The sequence below is a fragment of the Chenopodium quinoa genome, unplaced genomic scaffold, assembly GCF_001683475.1.
Source record: "Chenopodium quinoa cultivar QQ74 unplaced genomic scaffold, ASM168347v1, whole genome shotgun sequence".
In the NCBI taxonomy this organism is placed as follows: Eukaryota; Viridiplantae; Streptophyta; class Magnoliopsida; order Caryophyllales; family Amaranthaceae; genus Chenopodium; species Chenopodium quinoa.
Genome location: NW_018743196.1, coordinates 648,161 through 670,688, shown reverse-complemented (window position 1 = coordinate 670,688; position 22,528 = coordinate 648,161). Strand labels below are relative to the sequence as shown.

Genomic DNA, 22,528 nt, shown 5'->3' with positions numbered 1-22,528 from the left:
GCTTACCAATGCATACTTTATCTATTAATATATTTAATAATAGTTTTGTAAAAATTTATAATAAATTGATATTTGAATAATAAATTTCAAAATATTTGAATAATAGATTTCGAGACGAATCTAACTAAATTCTCACGATTATGCAAGTTTTCGTTACAGAATAATCACAAAACATGGTCAATGAAGGTTATGTGAATAGTGTAAAAGTCATTGTGATACAATAAAAGAAAATCTTTATGTGTTTATGAATTCGGAGTAACTCATAGTCTTGCCTTAAAATGGGGAATAACTAAGCCACTAAGGTACTACTGTTTTAAATTAAAATTGTAACTAATTCATTCTTTAGGGATAGTGTTGTACATTTGGGCGAATAATTGTGTTTTTGAACGCTCTTTTTCGTGCATGAGATTGAACCTATATAGATTTCATGAAGACTTGTTGAATGTTTGACATGACATATGTACTTAACAACGTAACCCTCGGTGGATTGAAAATTTAAAAGCTTTGACATAGTATTATACGCGTATATGGTCAAATAAACTAATTAAATGTGTTCATGATCACTCTTTTCATGAGATCGTGGCTAGATAGGTTGTACATATTCATATAAAATTATTAAATGTTTGACATGACATATGTACTAAAAAAAATCCGAATGGATTGCAAGTCTAAAAACATACACATAGCATAGTAGGCATCTAAAATCCAAATGAGTAAATGTTCATTGTGGGTATAATTAATCATTACTCGTATTATTTTTAGATATCGTTAGTGCTATAATTGTCTTTGAGTTATGGCATATTTTTATAACAATTAGATCAATTGAACCATGCCAATCTTTTCAATTTGTCAATGTCAAATAGTCTATAAGTAGTATTTATTTTCTTATACATGAATGATTATGTCTACAATTAATTCAAGTAGATTGATTAATATCAAATATTTTTATGATAAACTTGAATTAGTTTAGTGATAGATTGAATGATTAATTGCAATTATCAACTATGGGGATTGTACCAATAATTGTATGCATACAATATAAAAATACTCCCACAAGCAAAGCAAATCAAACCATGAAAAAGTAAACTTTGTTCAAATGAAAAACTTTCTACTAGTAAGTAGTACTAATAGATATACTTAGCTTAATTAAGACATTGGCCTACATTACAATAAATAAAATAAAATAATGGAAGGCGTCATCCACGCAAAATAATTAGCAATTCTTAACTAAAAAAAATGAGATCACCTTCCATTAATTTCAACTCCTAAAAAAAAAAAAAAAAAAGAAAAAACCATGATTATATACATCATTTTCTGCTTTTCCAATTCCAAGTGTCTCTATCCAACTAGCTAGCTACTAGGCCACCACAAGCTAAGGTCATAATAATTATAATTATAATAATAATTATGATGATGGACGGATGAATGCCAGTACCAAAAATGGAAATTTCTTTTTTCCCTTTCTTTCCCATCTTGTAAGTTGTACGTCCAACTTTATAAACTACTCCTACTAAACTAGAAAATTGGATTGACAGACCATATAATATATTATATATTTAATCTAAAATCATTGATCATTGCGTCTCTTGAATTGGTTGAGGCGACAATCACTTAGTCTTGAAGCATGCATTGCTCTCTTATATTCTCCCCATGTAAAAGTCTTGTATAGGCTTGGATTCAATGGTGACACCATCTCTTCTATTGGCGATATTGTTGCATTCAATGGTGGTGCCCCGAAAAAGATCATCGACATCCTTGCCTTGCTTATCGAACTATTCGCCATTGCTCTATGTTTAACACTTCCAAACCTCCCATTCGTCAATACCTACACACGCGTAAACATACATTTCTTAGACTAAAATCGATCATATTTGAATGTTACCCACAATGGTAAGTTATTAGTACTAGCATAAATAAGGCAAGTGACCAAAAAAATATCTAAAATGGATGTGACAACACCCTCGTATAATCAAATGACTTATTAAAACGGTACAATAATGTACAACTTAGGAATTGAGATAATATTGGTGAATGAAAATAGTAAAAAAAAAAAAAAAAAAAAAGAAAGAAAGAAAGTACCTGAAGGGCATCCCCCACCATAACATAGAAGGCATTGGGATCAGGTTGAACAGGAAGCCACAAACCATCAGGCGTACAAATCTGAAGGCCGGGAATATCGTTGGATCTTAAGATGGTTAAGATCTGAGGGTCAGAATGCTCTCCGAATCCAATGCGTTCACCGTTGATGAAAGAGTCCCAATTTTTAAGGGCAGGGTAGTGATTGAGTCTTAGGAGTGAATCACTTTGAGGGTCTCTGATTAAACTGCTCAATATAGATTTGTCTTGGACCCACAGTCCCTCAGCCATCAGATCTAGTAACGAGCATGATAAATCTGATACCGCCTCCACGTAATCATTTACCGCGTCACTACACAATCCAATACAAGTATATTATTAGATTAAAATACTACTGGTAGTAAATAAATAAATAAATAAAAGGTAGATATAATAATATACAGTAAGTGGCACATGTGAAAATTGGGTGGGTAACAGAGGAGAGGTAGGAGTGGATTCTTCAATTGGAAAGATGTAAATGGAGTACCTTCCACCCTCAATGTAGAAAATGACGCTGACGCTGACACTCTGTACAAAATAGATTAAATTGCTGAATTGATATTGATTTGATTTGATTAGTGAGAAGTCATTGATACTTATTTTCAGACTCTGAGCCCCTGTTTACAGCAATGCTACTTTACAAATTCTACTGCTACAAGTTTCCTTCTAGACTTATGCCCATTGGACGCGCCTCCTACACTTAATTGGTTGGACCTCTTACCGTACAACTTCATCTTTTTCAACTCACCTTTCATTATCTACCATAAACAAAAATCCTACAATTTGAGTTTTATGTTCTATTCGTATTCTTCTCCTTATCAAGTAATATTTGGTTAAATTACAGAGTATAAATAGTAAAATTATTATCGACACTTCTAGAATTAAATGATTATAAGACAAGTCAAATACAATTTAGATATTAAGGATAGGAGTGGGGAGATAGATGAGATATTATTTATAATATTGGTATGTAAAAAGGTTGACCGTATAATACGTATCTTCTAAATTTAGCATTTGAATGAATGGATGGAAGAATATTCTTGGAGACATGCAAAAATAAAAACTAATCATTAATGATTATGATCACCAAACAAATAATGTGAATAAAAGAAGCAACGTGGAGAAGGTAGCTATCATATAAATGATACGTTGCACAATAATGGAATTTTATGTGTAAACGTTTCACTTGTTCAACCACGTACACATAGACAACTGATTTTTCTTCTTATTATTTGGCAGCTGATGCCAACTGATGATGATATTTATTTATACGGAGTAGAGGTACATCCACATCGATCAAGTTGCCACTATTACTCATATTTCATTCATCAAGCTAGCTAGATGGTATGGGCTATTAGTCCTACTATTATGACAAATCATTAAAATATATACATGTACTACCGTAGTAGATCACAAAATCAGTACCTTTGACAGATTAAATAATTAATTATTACATTATTCATTCAAATTGAACTACTAATATCGTAATATTTATTGCGGATTATATATATATGGTTCGGTACTCACTTCAAAATACATAATGTTTATTGTTTTTTTTTTTAATATGATAGCTAGAAATCTGATGGATGATATATGTCCAAGTGTATATCATTATTGTTCAGGTTCTTTTGCGTGCATCTTAGTTGGTCAATTCAACTTATGTACTCCGTAATGAAGGAAATTAAAAATGATTGGCTTTAAGAGGTTTAATAATAAATTCTAGAACAAAAGTCAATGTCAATAAAAAAGATGGTAACACAAATAATAATAAACAATTAAATCTCATGTTATACTATAAAACCAAACTTAATTATTCCAGGCAACAAGTACGTACTCCTATAGTCCTTATACGAGAACAATAATGGGGTACAATTGTTTAAAAAAAAAAAATCCTCTGTTTTCATTTTCTATGGACAAGCTAGGCTAAGCTAAACTAGGCTAGGAAGATGAAATGAAGATGGTAACATTGTATCATACTCTTAATAAGTCATGTCAACTGTGCTATCTTTTATTATGTTACAAAAATAATATGGTTGGACGATTAGACAACATTTTCTGGCCGACAATGCCTAAAAATACAAGTCGGGACATATTATAATTTTACTTAGAAATTCCTCACTTAAAATACAATGAATCCATGCATATTATACTGGAAAAAAAAAAAAACAATCAAAAGTACATATGCAAATAATTACTACCTCTGTTTTAATTTAGTTAACATCTATGTATATATGTAAGACGCGATAATAAAACAGTAAAAATAAAAAAATAAAAAATTACCTGAAAAGAGGCGGATGAGTGGAAGAGTTGTTAGCGTGAAGGAGAAGGTACTCAAGGTCACCAACGTCACCATTGGAGCCAATGTTACGGAAGCCATAGCCAAAGGGTTTAGGGACGGTGGGACCCACAGCAAGGTGTTTCTGAGGCGTGGGCTTAGCGAAGAAGTCGAGACCTTGTCTTTCGAGGGAGGAAATGATATCAGAGGAAACACCGTGATTAATGACCTTAAAAATGCCGAAATCTTCGCAGGCCTCAACAATGAGACCTGTTAAGGTGGACCTGTGTTTGTGTTTAAGAGAAAGATCAATGGTTGGCACTCCAACTGCCTTTGTTTTCTTGCTTCTCTTTAGAGGGTTTGTAGAAGCTACAACCATGGTGATCAATCGATATCAGAATCAATAATACTCGTATAATATAAAACTTGATATTTTTGAAAGATGATGGATGTAGTATTTTAGAGTTTGACAATTTGGAGAAAATAAATGTGGGTTTAGGAGGGAGGGTTGGGGGGTATATATAGGGACGGGGTGGTCAAATACTCGAATATCTATTATTTTTTACTATTGTATTCAAAATCAAAAAATAAAAAAAAGGCATGAAGGAGGCGAGATAGATTGGAAGGAGGGTGCGGGGGTGCCGTGTGATGGATGGTGGGGCCGTGGGGTTATGTTGAATTTGATTGTTTTTTAAAACCTATGATATAGAAAATTTGTCCCCCACCCGACCCCTTATTTTATTTTTTTATTTTTTTATTTGTGACATTCAAATTTATGACCCAAGCCATAGCCATAGCCCTTTTTCAGTTTTTCGTACAAGTAATGGATAGGATCAAATCAGAAATGTAATTAAGTCTACAATACAAGTATTAGCTAGTTACTCCGTATTATCCCGTGTTAACACTTCACTTGGTATTATTTCTTTGATATAAAACGTGTTACTCCCTCTATCCCTAATTGTTTGCTCCACTTTTCTTTTTAAGGTGTTCCTAAAAAATTGTCCCATATTACTTTTGGCACCATTTTCTCTATCTCTCTCCTCATTGATATTTGTGTCAACCCATGTGCACCATTTTTTGCCCAAAGCCTTAATAAAGTAGATTTATAGTTTGGGACAAATAATTGGGGACAGATAAGATTGTACATCGTTGATTTCTAGCTAGATACAAACATCATGATCAATAGAAATCATTGACAATAGCAGTGATTATTTAATAATTAAAAGCGTGGTAGTTATTATTATAAGTAGAATGTGTACTATAAAGGGTTAAAATAGATTATGCATTGGTTGGAAAAAAATCACTAAAATAGATAGGCATGTGTGTGAATAGTCACAACTTAAAAAAAAAAAAAAAAAGCAAAACGGTGTAAGAAATAGTCAGTGACTCAGTGTAGTAGAAACTGTAATTAGGTGTGCGCTTGATTAATTCCTAATTAATTAGGCTCCTATCTGCTTCCATAAATTGGCTCACCCAATTAAAGAAGCTAAAAGATTGTATAATGTATGGCGTGGGCATGGACATGGACGGAGATGAGATGATATGAATAATCAATCAAAGGGAAGATAAGCATCCACGTTATGTGTGGGGGACGGGGGAGGTAGGGATGGAGTTTTTCAGGGATTTAAGTTGCCGTACCAGGGTCTTCTCTTTAGACATCTAACCTGCAACTAGCGGCACTTTGTCCCCCTCCTATCTTTTTTATATCTCTTTTAACTCTCCTCTATTTATATACAAAGTAACTATTATACATATTAAAGACTAGTAGACATAGAATCGCATTAAAATAATTAAATACATGTCAATATAAATTTACTTATAATGCCAGTTATATGTGTAACACTTGTATTACCTATATAGATAAGTACGGAGTACAAAATTAGATTTAAAAAGTAGACTTTTTTCCTACCTTAGCATTGTCAATGCATGTCTAAGACTGCAAGTACGTGTGGGCCTTACGTAAGCCGTGGACATTAGACCTTAACTCGGGTTAACAAGAAAGAGAGGGGAGTGAGAGAGACATTTGTGTTTGACTTTGTCTAAGCTAATTTGACTACTACCTATACAAGTAATGTTATCATTAATTAGTGTGCCTTAATTCTTAATCTATGTTGGTGACCAATAACTCCGTTACAACTTAGAAATCATTACTTTAAGATGTCTCATTACCTGCCTTGCACCTACCTAGGCTTTGTGTAATTCTCTAATCCTTCGCTTATTCATTCATGTATGACGTAACATAGCAAATCAAAAGCTTGTGAACTACATACTCTAGTTTTCAAACTGAATGCTGTAAAAAATAACAAATCTAATTATATTTTCTACTTTTAACCTCTTATTACTCCGTGTACATATATACAATTTTTACAGACATGCATAATACTTCATATTTTTCTATAACTTCTTTTAGATATAATATTAGCTTAACTATAAAAAATAATTGTACTCGATACTTGTAAAGATTACGAGTATTATATTAATATTGTAACTTAATGTATTATATACATCTTTTTTTTTTTGTCAATTGTACCTTTTTGATGGAGCAATTGATCTCATATCACGGATTTTTTATTTTTCACTTGAATCCTCTTCACTGAAGAAGTAAAGAGAGTGAAGCATAATTAAGGAAGAGGATTTATCATATATATTACTAGGATGACATTGTGAACAAATGTCATCAAATTAAAGATAAATATTGTACTTTAATTATTTTTGTACGGGATATTAATTAATGATGAAAAGGCTTTATTTATGAATAGGTTAATTAGAATGATTCCTCATGTGTATGTGTAGTCGAATTTCCTAACAAACAGAAGAATAAAACTTTCCAATGGCCATCAAAAATTGAAACCTTTAGCTAAAAAGTTGACATGATTGGTTTCTCCCTTAATACGAGGGGCTTGACTCGCTTTCATCCAAGCATAAGTATTTAGTTTTGTGTCGGAAGGCCGGTTTATTAGAAACATGATTAACAAATAATTATACGACATTAATTAATTAATTAATTATGTAATTGCAGGGCAAGGTATCTCAATTAAACTATTTAGAAGGATGTGACTTTATGTACTTCTCTTACTAGCCACATGGCATAACCTTCGACCCATACCCCATGCAGGTTGATGTCGTAGAAAATCTTAAACTCTTGATTATACAATGATGGTCGTATTATTAATCAACTAATTTAATCCGATACAAGTACAATTGTAAGATATTCAATCTGATGATGTGTATTTTGAAGCGCGGATTCATATTTTTATTTGGCCGTGACTTAATTAGCTTAACCACCCAATTAAGCGTAGCCAATCACGTACATTATTGATGATAATTATAATTTATAATCATGTTTTTGCTGTTTTAAGTTGGGGCAAGTACTGATACATGCCTAATTAGTAATTAGTTCCCGGTCTGAGATAAATTAATTGAAAAAGGTGATACAATTATTAATTAGTAGAAAGATGCCTCTAAAAGAATGAATAAAATAGTGAAAAGTATGGTCAAAATCCAGATGATTGAGTTGACTAATGAGGCGGTTTAGGCATTATTAAATTTGTGTTTAGACTGCTTTAGAGATAAAATAGCTGGGCAGGGAAGACAGTTTAGTGTACATTTACCAAACATGCACGTGCACTTAGCCTTTGACAGTAACTTTGAGGGTCAAAGGTTTGTGTAAGATTGGTACAAGACCCGAAGAACCTACTACCAACAACACAATAATAGAATTCATAAATCCGACTACTTTTTAGTCATACCTATTTCTTTCTTAGCTTGCACCTCACGGCTTTTTTTTTAAAGAGGAGAAGCTTATCGGCTTCACTGTTACATCAACTATTGTCTATTGAATTGATTCAACGTGTCTGGCTCTAATGCCCTATGGAATAAACACTTTGCACTACGACCTTATTATTATCCCGACTAGTAGACTGAACTATTAAATTTATCTTATCTTATCTTATTGTCTACGTCATACCTTTTACATTATTTCATTTATGCACATTGAGTAGCACTATTATATGATGTTTTTCTTTTCAATATATTATATATGTGTTTTTAAATGAATTAAAGATTATTAGAGAAGTGTTATGGGGTCATGGTGACTAAAATGAAAAATGTGTTGTGCAATGCACCATTGCATGTTTTATTGGTGGATATGTAATCCAACAAATAGCATTTGGACAGTCAATCTACAACGAATAATTGTACCAAACTATTTAGAGGTCAACAAATGAAGTAGCAGTACTATAATCCTTAGCTTGACGCATATAATTTGTCCCATGTTTTCAACAACCTTTTCTAATTGTTAGACTCCAATGCTCCCATCCCCATCCATGTCCATATAATTGTAAACTCATATCTAGATGCTTTACTTTTTATTATCACAATTATTATGTCAAACTCTCTCAGTACTATACACATAGCTATTAGCCTATTAGTCGTTGAAATTCCATATACTACGTATATAAAACATAACAACCATGAGATAAGTGTATTAGACTGTAGTATGATCATATAATATGTTGTTGGATTTGTCATTATGTCTACTTTTATAAATTAATTTTTTCATAATTTTTACTAACCTTTAATTAAAAATATTAATGGTCAAAGTTGTGTCTCGACAAATATGCAACTCTATCGCTAGATTATTTAAAAAACGGAGGGAGTATTTCATATACTATAAGGTTTGTAAACTTGTCACATCATCTATGATAAACTAATATTGTGACATGTCAAATATAATAATAGTGGAGTAATATGTAATGGTGAGACTACAATGATGTGCAATTTCTGTTTAAAAACAGTGTTTGTGTCTCAATAATGTGGAAAATGAAGGAGATAGGCGAGATTGGACCGAAGCACGGGCTGGGCCAATAATTAAAAAAAAAAAAGAGAGAGAAAAGAGTTGTAGTTGGAAGGAATGATAGGAATATGATGAATAGACCAAGCAAGAGAAGTTGGGTTTCCAGAAGAAGCAACAGCCAACAGGGCAGGCCATCAGTACACACATGACACTATCTCAGAGACTCAGGCTAATCTATTTTACGACTACTGCTTTATTGACCATCCACCATTACCCATTCTCTTCTGATTGTGACTTCTTTGTAGGGGCCGGACGTTCTTCTAATAACCGACTTTGACATATTGCTAATTTACGTAGGAATTGAACTGAATTGAATAGAATTAAAGAGGACGTAAGTTTGCACCAATAATAGCATTGCCGACGAATTTATTATCTTTTATTTTTGTTCAAAACACGTACAGCGGCAAAGATCCTTAACTTTAACTTAGGCAGCGACTTCTTTTATTAATTTTCCAGCAGTACATATGTTCGTAACAACTACGACTAGCTAACGTGTTTACCCATGATACAATATTATTTATTAATCAAACTTGGATTGATTCATATAATAACATCATTTTTAGTCAATAAAGAGGTGCTGATTTGGAGCAAAATATTCAAAACTTGCTAACCCCTTTTATTTATTCTCGAGAAGAATATCACGTCAATTATCAATTATAGTTCCACCACCCCCACCTTTTCCGATTTCTTGGCCATGCAGACTTGTTCCACTATTTTATTAGCTGCTCCTCATCAATTTGCCTATTTTTATTTCATATATATATATATAGAAATACATACTATGTATTACAGAATAAGTGTAACAGACTAATGTGATAGTAAAAATGTTGTGTTTGTCCAAAATAGCGAAAGTGAATACATAAATAATTCACCTGTTGATGAAAAATTGATGGGCAAAAGGGTGGAATTTACCTATTGTTTCTCTTAAACTGGCTAGCTTGATTGTAGAAAAGTAAAGAAGTTAAAGAGTGGTCCATTAACTTGGTACGTAAAGATATAGAGTATTATTGGAATCCTAGCTAGGAACTCATTTTTGAGTTGATTGGTGTTCTTTGAGGCCATTTAATTTGAACCATATGCAGCATATTCGATTGATTAATTAGTGTGTGTCAATGACATTGACTTATTAACCTCTTTTCAATATTCTTGATATATCATAATCTGGAAGGTAATTGCTAGTGATTAAACAATGAAAGTCATTGTTATTAGGAGAGAACAATTATCAGTCAATGTCTAAGTCACCGTGTATATTTTCTAGAACAAATTGTAAAATAGACTTCATACTTTACTCCACAAATCAAAGAAGCAGAAGTACACTATCTTTGTAGAAAAGACTAGACATTTATCAAAAGTTTTTAACTTTTTTAGGGAAGTTACAATGTTTTTTTAAGCTTACTTTGGTGGTCAAGTTATAATTACTTTGTATTATACTGTGTCTATGACATGTTATATTAGGAAAATATAGGTAATATAAAGTATAATTAGTATTTTTTTTTTTCCAAATTGAAGAATAAAAAAATGTAAAGAACAAAAAGGATCACTTAAAAGTGTTTCATTATTTAAAGATCGAAGGTCGAATCAGCTGATAAAGATATGTATGAATGTATAGACATTGAAGTTGACGCTCATACAACTACTAATTGGGTGCATGATGAGCAATTAGCTTACCTTACAAAAGCGCTTGGAATGATAAATATTGATGTCTATTATAATTGGCACGACATATTATGGAATTTTGTAGTCATGCACAAATTTCACTTGCGATTGGAGAAGAGGTTAGTCACTAGTTTGAGATTATGTTACATCAACTTAGCTATTTAGGTGGGGTTTAGCTTTTTGATTATCTATTGCTATTTTTTTGTTTTAAAAAAAAAAAACCAATTAGTACTCCGTATCTAGTTAGATGTTAGGCTTACCTATTTAGAGTGGATCTTGCAGGTGACTAGATTTAATTAAACTAGTCTTCTGCTCCATGCAATGCACGGGTTATTTCTATAAAACTGTATTGAGAGATAAGTGAGGAATTATCAGTAAGTCATTATAGGGTATAATATGACTTACTGATAATTCCTCACTTATCAGGTAATTTAATTAAGCGTGTATTGAAGATAAGCATTTTTAATTCTTTGATTTAATTTTTTTGATCACCCATATAATACTCCGTATAAAAAAGTAGTATTATTATGTAAGAGATTAAAGTATTATTTGATGGATGTTCATTTGAAGGTCTTATGAGCTGAACAATTTCAAAATAAAACAAGGAAATAAGAAGTTGTTGATGATGAAGTTTGTACATTTATTGGTCACGTTGATGGGCTAATTAGCCAAGTGTCGGCTTCAATATAATAAGTCCCAATGAAGGGCTGAGCCTCTTTGTCTGTAAGGACCCGAGACCAAGGTACACGGCCCGTTATGTTGGATCCAGGCCCAATGCATTTGTATTCTCCGTAGTAGACCATCCTGCAAATCAATTATAAAAGTCATTCCGTGGTAAGGTAACAAGACACTATTTAGTGATAAAAATAGGACAATGCATTATGCATGTAAGAACTTACGAATCACGATTAGATTTGCCCCAGTCGTTCCAGCCGAGAGGGTTAACAAGTTTGTCGAGGAAAGAGAAAGAGTAAACGACCCTGGAATAATCACCCCATGCTCTGCCCAAGTAAACCTTACCACTTCCAGTTACCTTACAATCTTTGAATGAAAATCCACTTGACATTGATGTCTTACTCCTCTTTTGGGCCGTTACGGATGCTACCTTCTTTGCTACCGAGTTTAATGTACAATTCTGTATAGTAGTAACGCATACAATACCACCACATTGTTAAATTATTTCCTTAAATTAATGTATAGTAGTAACGCATACAGTACCACCATATTGTTATATTATTTCCTTAAATTAATGATAGTATATTAGGATCAAATTAAATAATAAAAAGTAATGACCTCGTATAATGATCTTCCATAGCCAAAAATGAAGTCAACCGAGCCTTGAATAAAACAATTGCGGAAATAGTGAAGGCCTTTGTGATCATATAACGTGTCTTGTGACCCATAAAACCTACATTCATAAAATGAGGCTTTGCTGCCTGATATTCTTAGTGCCACTGCTTGCTCCCCCACTGAACCTACATTATGTGCTGCTGTGTTCTACCCACGTCCATATATATATAAGTCATTATTCTGCTTTATGTCAAATCGTTGCACATAATCTGTAACGGAGGTATTAGGAGATTTCATATACTATACAATAATAATAAAGTCCTCACCTCAAATATTATATTGGAGGCTATGAAATAATCAGCATCCACAGCGACGGTAGCACTCTGGAAGGTGCTCAAGGGCTTGCCATCTCCTCGGGTCGACGAGGCCGAGTCATTCCCGGTTATGATGGGTGGGTTATCCGGGTCTCCCATAAAGGTTATGAATGGCTTTGTTTTAGGAATGTGTATCTTTTCCCTTCAATCATATATATCACATTGCTTAACTTTTTTACTTAAATTAATACTAGTAAATAAATCACTAGCTAATAATTAGGTACATGCAAAGAATACATAGTATGAAGTAAGCATATTATTATCCGCAAAATGCACCTGCATACATTGTCCTACCATATTAACCTAACATATCAAATAATTAACTATGAAAGCCAAAAGGATTAATTAGAATTGAATGTTATTAAAATACTTGTAGTAATTTTTAGTTTCATATAGCATAAATTAGGGTATTATTTTGCTCAATCATTTACATACCCAAATAATATATGCAAATTAAAGAAGTTTAAACCAACGATTAACATTGATCAAATTATATAGTCTATGTATGTCATACCTATAAACACCAGGCATGATATGTAAGATGAGTCTCCTAGTGTTACGTATTGGAACACTGTCAATAGCCTCAGTGATGGTTTTGTAATCACCTGTTCCATTTAGATTGACGGTCCATCTTACTTTATTAGTCTCAGCATTTTCCAGCCTCACATCTAAAGTCTTGGATGGAGCACCCGATGCACCGGCGGCGTTTGGCTGTGGATTAGCTAGGGCCAGCCTCCTCAAGTGGTGGTTTTGGACATTCCATAATAACCACTTCTCATACTCTTGCTGTGAAGTGGCGTAACCCCGTGTAATAATAATATGTTGTAGTAGAGATAGAAAGAAGAGAGGGAAAAGAGGAAAGATTTGGTGTTTCTTTGGAGCCATGAAAATAATGTTGTTGGTAAGTGGAAGCAGCTAGTGTGAGATGAAGGGAGATATGCACTCTATCTATATAAGTAGTACTAATAGTTCAAAAAAAAAAAGTAGTACTAATATAATATCTACTTTTTGCTAAGGTGCTTGCATTATTGTTATTTTATTATATTTATTTTTGTATTTATACAAATGTACATGCATATTTATATTTATATTGTAGTAATCATATCTAGTTATCTACACATATATGTTAAGGTGCACTAGTTTTATATATGGACCCTTGTACAATGTGTATAAACCAACCACACAATTCAAATGGCTGGTTTATTATCAGTTCCTTCCAGCTATACTCAAGTCTTGTAGGTCCTCCAAGAAAGATGGATGGAGTTGACATCATCTTTTGTGTCATGTTTACTTCATCATAAACCTATGTACACTATTTTTCTTGCTTAAGGCTAGTGGCGGATCTTGATTGAACATATTATTGGAGATGTTCCGTATGAACTTTCTAACCTTTAGCTCAAAATTAATCAGAACATACGCTGCAACATTAAGTATATATCGAAGTAAAATAAGGCTAGAAAACCCATCTGCCGAGTGGGGCTGGGGGGAGCAATGAGCAATACTTCATGCTTGATCTCTACAATTAATTAGACATAAGTTATCAATTGGCAAATAAAGTATATGTGATTGGTTTTACTAGTGCTTGTAGTTAATTACTCCGTAATAGATTTACAAAATTAGAATGAACTAAAATAATAAGAGCCACTAAAATGTATGCACTTTCTAAGTTTGTATAGTTCACTTGTAAAATTAAGTCTTGAATAATATAGTCAGGACGTACAGGTTGATGCATATATTTTATTTCTCTTTGACATACAGTTTGACATTAGCATAGCATTGGGTATATTAACTGTAGACCATTATTTCTTGCTTGTATCCAACAATTGACTTTTGTTGTTGTTGTGGTTGATGATGATGAAGAACAACATTAGCTCCAAATTCAAAAGTTATACTCAAAGGTATCGTAATACCCCATCGTATAGTAAGTATGTCCCATAAATCCAACTTGCTTGTCATCAGTTGTCAATTGTCGGTGTTGAAATGCTATCTTGCTGCATGCATCTTATATAAACTTCTAGTTTGTCTAAGATTTATTCATCAGTATTTGCTTGAGAATAGTTTAGATGATAAAATGAACTATGTTTGGATCATTTATAAAACTCTTAATTTATACAGATTGCAAAGTTTCTTTCTAACATACAAAGTACCGGCCTATATTATATAATGTAAAAGTACAAATTATGCCGTGGTAACTAGTAAGGATCTTTATCCCTTAGCTTATTTATTACAGAGTATCTAACTTGGCTAATTAATACTTGTTATATTAAGCTATATACTTCGTATTACTATGACTAACTTGTAAAAACAAAAATATTGTTGTTGTTATGATCAGTTGTTTTCAAGTGTTTAATTATGCAAGGTTTCCCAGAGTAACATATTATCCTCATCATTTAGAGTCATCTCCCTTAAATAGTCATTGATATGATCCCAATTTTGATCCAATTCAACGGATGAACCGGACGCTGGTGAAATATGGGCCTCGCTTGAATCCGTTGAGACATTGGGCTTTGGACACAGTTCAGGCGGCCCAACCATAAAAGAGTTTTGAGTCCATGATGAATGTGTAGTATTAAAGAAACAGCAATTATCTGATGAGATAGTGCTGGTGCAAGTGTTGAGTCCATCAAAAAGGCCATTTCCAGAGTGAAAAGTTGGGCCGTGAATAAGGGGTTTTGTAGTGGTTGATGATGTCGTAGCACCAGCCTGAATTTGTTCAACTAACCTCGGAATCCAAATGTTTCGTAAAGCATTTCTGAATTGAGGGCTATTAACGTGGCAATGAAAGTGCCTAGCAAGCTTTTGAACCTTGGTTCTCCAATAATTCTTTATCTCATTATCTGTTCTTCCTGGTAGATGTTGAGCTATCTTTGACCACCTACACATTACATAAAATTATTATTGTAACAATGGACTAATGGTAGGTATATGTCAAATAGATATGATAGAAGCAATACCACAACATTAATGACATAGAAATTCCTAGCACTATTACATAGACCACTGATATATGCATGGATTGTTGCATACCTCTTGCCGCAACTAAAGTGAAGCTCAAGAATTCGTAGCTGTTCGTCCAGGGACGACGTAAGTCTGGACGTAAATAGTTTAGCCACCTTAACCTACAACTTTTGCCTGATCGCTTCAGCCCTGTGGATTCGTATGTCAATATAACAGAATGAAACAAGATTATTTGCCTAATTAATATAATACCAGTAGTAGTAGTACACTAGCACATACATGAATATGTTTTTCATCACGTATAAATCATAAAACACAATCAAAGGAGGTGTGTAAATAGTGCTAAAGTCAAAACGTGTCAACTAAAAAAATGGAGGTAGTATTAGTTTTCAAGAAATTACCTGCAAGAACGGCAAGAGTGTTCCAGCGGCCTACACCATGGGTAGCAATGGCCGAGGAAAGCTTCGAGTCTTCTTCAGGAATCCATGGACCTTGTCGCAATCCATTGTTGAGAAGCTCATCTTCCTCGTCTCTAACAACCCTAATAATTGATTCCCACCTTTCATTCGTATAGTATGCATTATTAGAGCTTGATGAACTCTTTTGATACTCCATGTTAAGATCGATCGACCTGGATATATATGTTTATAAGTGACTTATTATACGAAAAGATGTTATTTTTTATAAGGCTGAGAAGATTAATTAGCTTGGGAGAATGCAATAATGATATACGGGTTATCTTTATATATAGTCGAAATCCTAAGTTAGTACGGACATACATTACATGGGATATAGTAGTAGTAGTGACAAATAGGTACTATTAACCAAGGAATAATCAGCATTAAAGCATGCACATTTATTGTTAAGATAGTAAGCTTGACTAGAAAAAACAACTTTAATTTAGTGACTACTTACTATTAGTTTCCTTCATTGCAGAATATATTCCATATGCTAGCTGTAATATTGTAACAGGCGTAGTATACTAACGAATTGAAGATCGAATTTTTTTATAGTCAAAAGAATTTCAACACTTCATTTATCTTCAATGTAAAGAAGAAGGAAACCGGCCAATAGTCATAAGATTAAGACCACTCGAGTTTTCAGCAATGAAACAAAGTTAATACTCCCTTTTTCGATATATAACCGATTATTTTTGTTTTATTATACAAGTATAAGATAACCACCGAACTTAATCAAAAATTTAAGCAGCTATTATGGTTAATGAAATCAAAATTGATCGTTTTTGTGACCTGTAATATAATCTGATTTGTAATATTGTATTGTAATAATTACGATACACATACTTTTTGGTGTATGTTTGTGCTACTTTAGCTTATTACTCTGTACATTAGCCTATGAGGTTTGCAAAGTTTATATATAGGCCGGGTAGCCCCCTGTTATTTTTTAACCTTATACAAATAAAATAAAATAAAATAAAATAAATAATATACTACTGCTTGATTTATGATTATAAGAATAAAGATAAATTACAAGCAGTTTAATAATACTTTAATGTTGGCATTATTATATTTAATAACGTAAGACATATTTAAAGGCATTAAAGTTTGTAAGACGTACGTAGAATAAGATATTACATAGTGCGTGCTATGCATTTATGCATGCATGAGTGCCATCTACGAGTTGAAGCATATTAAAATAATACTACGTATAGCAATAATATGTACGAAGTATATACAGCTTATAGCTAGATAAATTGTGTATAATCGGGCAATTATAGATAGACATCCAAAAGCATATTCATATAATTATATAATTGGTCAAATAAAACTTTTGAAAGTAAAGAATGATTCTGGTAATTGATAATTTGATCATTGACCAGTTTGTTGACCATCTTATCTTAGACAAGAGCAACAGATAATAGCCAGAATTTAATAACCCCCCCTTTTTTTCATTTTTATAGCTCTCCTTACTAAATGAGCTTCAACGTGTATAACTGTATGTTCGCCAACCATCATAGCTAACTCTAAATCAATTAGCGAACACACTTTTAAAAAAATCCCAAATATTGTCAAAATCACAAATACTGTCATCTATATTTAAACTTAGGTAAAAATTACAAATATTGTCAAAATGATACGTGAATAATGCATAAATCAAAGAAAGACATTTAATTTGAAATAGAAGGAAAATGCATGTGATGGTAGTATTTAGAGAATAGTTTAGTACGTCATGTTGGTGAGCAAAGAAAATTCTTTAATCCAACGTATGTAGTTATCTGATCCGATGAACTAATGAATCTTTGAAAACACGAGTGCATGGCCACATAAAATTGGGAGTAATAATCGATCTATCCACAAATATGGCGAAACACCTCTACCTCTATATATATAACTTTACATTATGGTCGGCGACGAATTGAACTTTTGAAATCCACAACGAACATTCGCTTTTACGTAGTACCAGTACACATCTATTATTATTATTAAGATTTTGTTATACTTTTTTAAGGATAAATCTTGATTTTAAATGGTTGTGCGTGACAACTTAGAACTTACAATGGGTAATTAATGTTTCGTGTAATTTTCCACTAACTTCAATTCAATTCGTCCTTGGTCAACTTGATCCAGATTTTAATGGTTAATTGGTTATGTAATGTAATTAATGTTAATTGGTCGAAAGTAATCCATAAAATAATATAGATTATTTATAATATTGAATAATATCTCTTTTTAGTTTGATCATCTCTGGATGAATATTATTTAGCCAAATTACAGGAATAACATCGATACATTTTAATCAATACGGATAAAGACAACCCAAGCCAAGCCAAGAGTCTTACATAAGAAGAGCTTACAGGGAAAACATGCGTTAGTTGCTATATTATATATTGAACTCCAAGTTGGTGATTCACTTTTTTTTTTTTGAAAGAAAGCGGTCAGTGCAATTAATTCAACGAAATATTGTCCAAGAGTACATACGGGGAAACCTCATTTGGAACAAGATTTTCCCACACTTGCTCACGACCACACGGCACTAACCTAGCTAGGTGATGGGCAACAAAATTACCCTCACGCTTTACATGGGACCAAATAATGGAAGAAAAATTCGAACTAACCCCAACAATGTCTTCTAAAATACCATCAACTGCTGCAAATGAGAAGGAATTCTTCTTAATTTTGGAGACTAACTGCAGGGAATCGGCCTCCAATATGACATCCAAGTAGCCTAGCTCCATCGCCTTCTTTAAACCGAAAAGAGCAGCCTTGCTTTCAGCGATCAAAGGCTCCCATCGAGCTCTAGCTCTACAAACAGCAGCAAATAAGACCTGGCCCCTGCTATCTCGAGCAACTGCTCCAAGCCCCACCCAACCATCCTCTGAGATGGCAGCATCCACGTTCAATTTTACAGCACCCGGGGGGGGGGGGGGGAGGCAACCACACTGCCCTTCCAGCAGGTTCAGCAGGAAGTGTCGTGCCCCCATAAATCTTCTCGGTGTACTCTTCAAAGTCAAGCACGAGCCTACTATGTCGAAGAATAACAGCCTCATCAGCATCCCAAACATTCTCAAAGACATATTTGTTGCGACGATACCAAATAAACCATGTAAGAAACAAACTCTTCTGATAAACTTCCTCCTGCAGATTTTTTGCCGAAGCTAGCAGAATATCCCCAAAGGAACCAGCAGCAGCAAATTGAAGCGCCTCTTTGCATCCACTCTTCAGCCACAATTCATAGGCATTGGGGCACAAGATCACGGCATGGATAACTGTTTCATCAACCGAATTGCAGCAGGGGCAGAACTGATCTTCAATAAGGTGTCTGTGAGCCAAAATGTTGCGGGTTGGAAGAGAGTTTGAGCAACATCTCCACAAAAACTGACGTACCTTTGGAGTGGTCTTCGCCTTCCATAATTCAACCCAAAAATGTTCAAAGCCATCCAAATCAAGAGAGGAACCCAACAAATAGGCAGATCGAACCTCATATAATCCACTCTTAGAATATGCCCAAGTAAGGGAATCACTAGGCATACGGTCACTGATTGGAATGGCTAAAATGGCATTCCTATCTTGCTCATTAAAAATGTCCTCCAATTTATTCAAATTCCAGCAACATTCAGTATCATCAATTAAATCTGCAACCATTTCACAATCTTCAACTCTGCGATCAGTGGAAACAAAGCGACTGCCCTCGTTAATGAGCCAAGGGTCATCCCAAATTTTAATATTGCGGCCATCACCTACCCTCCAAAGCATACCCTCCTTAACTAGGGCCTTCGAACTCCATAAACTCTGCCAAGAGTAGCTTGAAACCGGGCCAAGAGAAGCCTCAAAGATGGATGTATTTGGGTAGTATTTGGCCTTTAAAACCCGACTCACAAGAGAGCTATCATTAGTTGCTAGGCGCCATATTTGTTTCCCGAGAAGAGCTTGATTAAAAATCCCCAAATCCCTGAAACCCATACCACCAAGGAATTTCGGTTGACATAGGGCACCCCAACTCTTCCAATGAATCTTCCTACCCTTCTCATTCGACCCCCACCAAAATCGAGCCATCATGCTATGTATCTCCTGAATCAAGCCGCTCGGAAATCTATACACCCCCATAAGGTAGGTAGGAATCGCTTGAATGACAGATTTTAGAAGAACCTCCTTCCCGACCCTTGATAAGAGTTTTTCTTTCCAACCTTGAACCTTTTTCCATATTCCATCCTTCACGAATGCAAACACCGCTTTCTTCGATCTCCCTATCTCAGTCGGGAAACCAAGGTATTTCACATGATTATCAACCATCTCCATACCAAGCTCAGAGCTAAAAGTGATCCTGGAAGGCAACAGAACCCCCTCACTAAAAGATACCTCCGACTTCTCCAAATTAATTTTTTGCCCGGAAGTTGCTTCGTATTTGTTGAGGATGTCAACAATGACTGAACATTCCTGAGAAGTAGCTCTAGTAAAAAGGAGACTGTCATTTGCAAAAAAAAAAAATGAGTAATCTCGGGGCCATTTCTGCTAGCCCGAACACCATGGATCATTTTCCTCTCCGCCGCCAACTGTAACATTCTAGAAAGAACATCAGAAACTAGAATGAAAAGATAAGGGGAAATAGGATCACCTTGACGAAGACCTCTAGAGGGAAAAAGGTCTGTCGAGGGGACCCCATTAATGATGAAAGAATAGCTGACTGTAGACACAAAAGTCATAATAGTATCCACCCAAGCTCCAGCAAAACCCAACTTAGTCAACAATCTTCTTAAAAACTCCTACTCAACCCGATCATAAGCCTTACTCATATCCAGCTTCATAGCAATCGAGCCCCTACGACCTTTCGATCTCTTCTTCATAGTATGAAACAACTCCAGAGCAATAAGTGCATTATCAGTAATTAAACGTTTAGGAACAAAGGCACTCTGATTTTCTGTAACCATACTTTGGAGAAGGGGTTTAAGCCTATTAGCCACAGATTTTGAAGCTAATTTGTACAAAACATTGCATAATGCTATCGGCCGAAACTGAGAAATGCAAGTGGGGTCTTTGACTTTTGGAATGAGAGCCACATTAGTACGGTTCACATAAGACATCGACACTCTACCAGAAATAATATTATTGACAAACAAAGTCACATCATCACCAACAATGTGCCAATATTTCTGATAAAAAATAGCATGTAAACCATCCGGCCCCGGGGCCTTACAAGGACTCATTTGCGAGAGGGCAACAAAAATTTCATCTTTAGAATAAGGGCGACAAAGAGAGTTATTCGTACCTTCCGAAACCAAATGTGGCACACTAGCAAGCACCTCACTAATCAAATCATCATCAATATCACCTCCTGTGAACAACGAGCCATAGAAATCAAGAATGATTTTCTCGACGTCTAGTTTGCCCGTACACCATTCTCCGCTAGGATTCATGAGGCCTTTGATATAATTTTTGCTCTTCCTTTGAGATGCTTTATGGTGAAAGTACTTAGTATTACGATCCCCATCCTTAATCTCAGAAACTCTCGATCGGAGAAACCAATAAGCTTCATTTTTTTCATGTAAATCATCAAGAACCGCCTCCAACCTATTCCATTCATCAAAATTTGGATGATTGTTTAATTTGAATGTAATTGAGCCACTTTGAGAGCCTCCTCTGCCTCTGTAATTTTTTCACCCAAGTCCTCAAAGGTGTCCTTACTCCACTTTGTCAAGTCATGAGCAACTGCCAGCAACTTATTCGACATATCAAGGTGTTGCGCCCCACTCCAAGCTCCACGAATAACATCTTCAACACCATCCTCAAGTAGCCAACAAGTTTCGAACCGAAACCTTTTCTTCTTTTTCTTCTTCTTTTTGCGCACCATGGGATCAGAATCAAGGAGGATTGCCACATGATCGGATTTGAATTTTGTTAAATGAGTGACATGCGCCCGATTGAACCAAGCACACCACCTGGAGCGGCCAACAAACCTATCCAACCTTTCCCTCACCACTTCCCCGGAGGGAATTCCCTTTTCCCAAGTGACCCATGACCCCTCATAACCAAGGTCCCTCAAGCTACAATCATCAAGAACCTCTCTAAAAGCATCCATAGCCCGTTGATCATGCAAAACACCACCTGACTTCTCATGATTCCCAAGAATTTCATTAAAGTCGCCTCCAAAGACAATGGGATAAGGAGAATCAGTATATAGCTCACGTATAAGGGCCCAAGTATTGCCTTTCAAAGCTTTATCCGCCCATCCATAAACCCCTATAAACCTCCAAATCCTTCCCCCAACCTCTTTAACATCCCCACAAACATGATGATCCGAGAATGACACCAAAGAGAAATCCACTCCTTCCCTCCAATACACACACAAACCTCCTGCCTTACCTCTATTGTCCACACCAATCGACATGGAAAAATTAAATTTTGTTCTTAAACTCTCTGACTTATGCTTACTAATCATGGTCTCAGATAAAAAGATAACATCAGGGCAAATACTTCGACTCCAATGACGGAGAGCACGAATTGCACGAGAGTTACCCGCCCCCCTGCAATTCCAACACAGAATTTTCAT

The 22,528-nt window shown here is 34.6% G+C and overlaps 2 protein-coding genes and 1 pseudogene across 2 annotated transcripts; all 3 read right to left on the bottom strand.

Moving 5' to 3' along the window:
• Positions 1–1,069: 1,069 nt before the first annotated feature.
• On the bottom strand, positions 1,070–5,010 carry LOC110732989 (gibberellin 2-beta-dioxygenase 2-like). The gene is made up of 3 exons (XM_021912986.1): positions 4,396–5,010; positions 2,080–2,428; positions 1,070–1,825 (listed from the first exon to the last, which is right to left on the bottom strand). The coding sequence occupies exons 1-3, from the start codon at positions 4,767–4,769 to the stop codon at positions 1,568–1,570; spliced, it is 981 nt and encodes a 326-aa protein (XP_021768678.1). The 5' UTR covers positions 4,770–5,010; the 3' UTR covers positions 1,070–1,567.
• Positions 5,011–11,408: 6,398 nt separating this feature from the next.
• Positions 11,409–13,574, bottom strand: LOC110732896 (pectinesterase QRT1-like). Its single transcript, XM_021912884.1, has 5 exons — positions 13,080–13,574; positions 12,518–12,707; positions 12,195–12,398; positions 11,801–12,036; positions 11,409–11,705 (listed from the first exon to the last, which is right to left on the bottom strand). Exons 1-5 carry the CDS (start codon positions 13,448–13,450, stop codon positions 11,549–11,551), a joined length of 1,158 nt encoding a protein of 385 aa, XP_021768576.1. The 5' UTR covers positions 13,451–13,574; the 3' UTR covers positions 11,409–11,548.
• Positions 13,575–14,911: 1,337 nt separating this feature from the next.
• LOC110732916 lies at positions 14,912–16,138 on the bottom strand (annotated as a pseudogene).
• Positions 16,139–22,528: the final 6,390 nt, after the last annotated feature.

What these genes read in the sequence shown, in the direction of transcription:
- LOC110732989 (XM_021912986.1), bottom strand. Translation starts at nt 4,769, where the DNA reads ATGGTTGTAGCTTCTACAAACCCTCTAAAGAGAAGCAAGAAAACAAAG. An exon ending in ACTCATCCGCCTCTTTTCAG is followed by an intron (nt 2,429 to 4,395) that starts GTAATTTTTTAT and finishes TGGATTGTGTAG; the next exon opens with TGACGCGGTAAATGATTACG. An exon ending in TGGTGGGGGATGCCCTTCAG is followed by an intron (nt 1,826 to 2,079) that starts GTACTTTCTTTC and finishes ACGCGTGTGTAG; the next exon opens with GTATTGACGAATGGGAGGTT.
- LOC110732896 (XM_021912884.1), bottom strand. Translation starts at nt 13,450, where the DNA reads ATGGCTCCAAAGAAACACCAAATCTTTCCTCTTTTCCCTCTCTTCTTT. An exon ending in ATCATGCCTGGTGTTTATAG is followed by an intron (nt 12,708 to 13,079) that starts GTATGACATACA and finishes ATATGATTGAAG; the next exon opens with GGAAAAGATACACATTCCTA. An exon ending in CCTCCAATATAATATTTGAG is followed by an intron (nt 12,399 to 12,517) that starts GTGAGGACTTTA and finishes GGACGTGGGTAG; the next exon opens with AACACAGCAGCACATAATGT.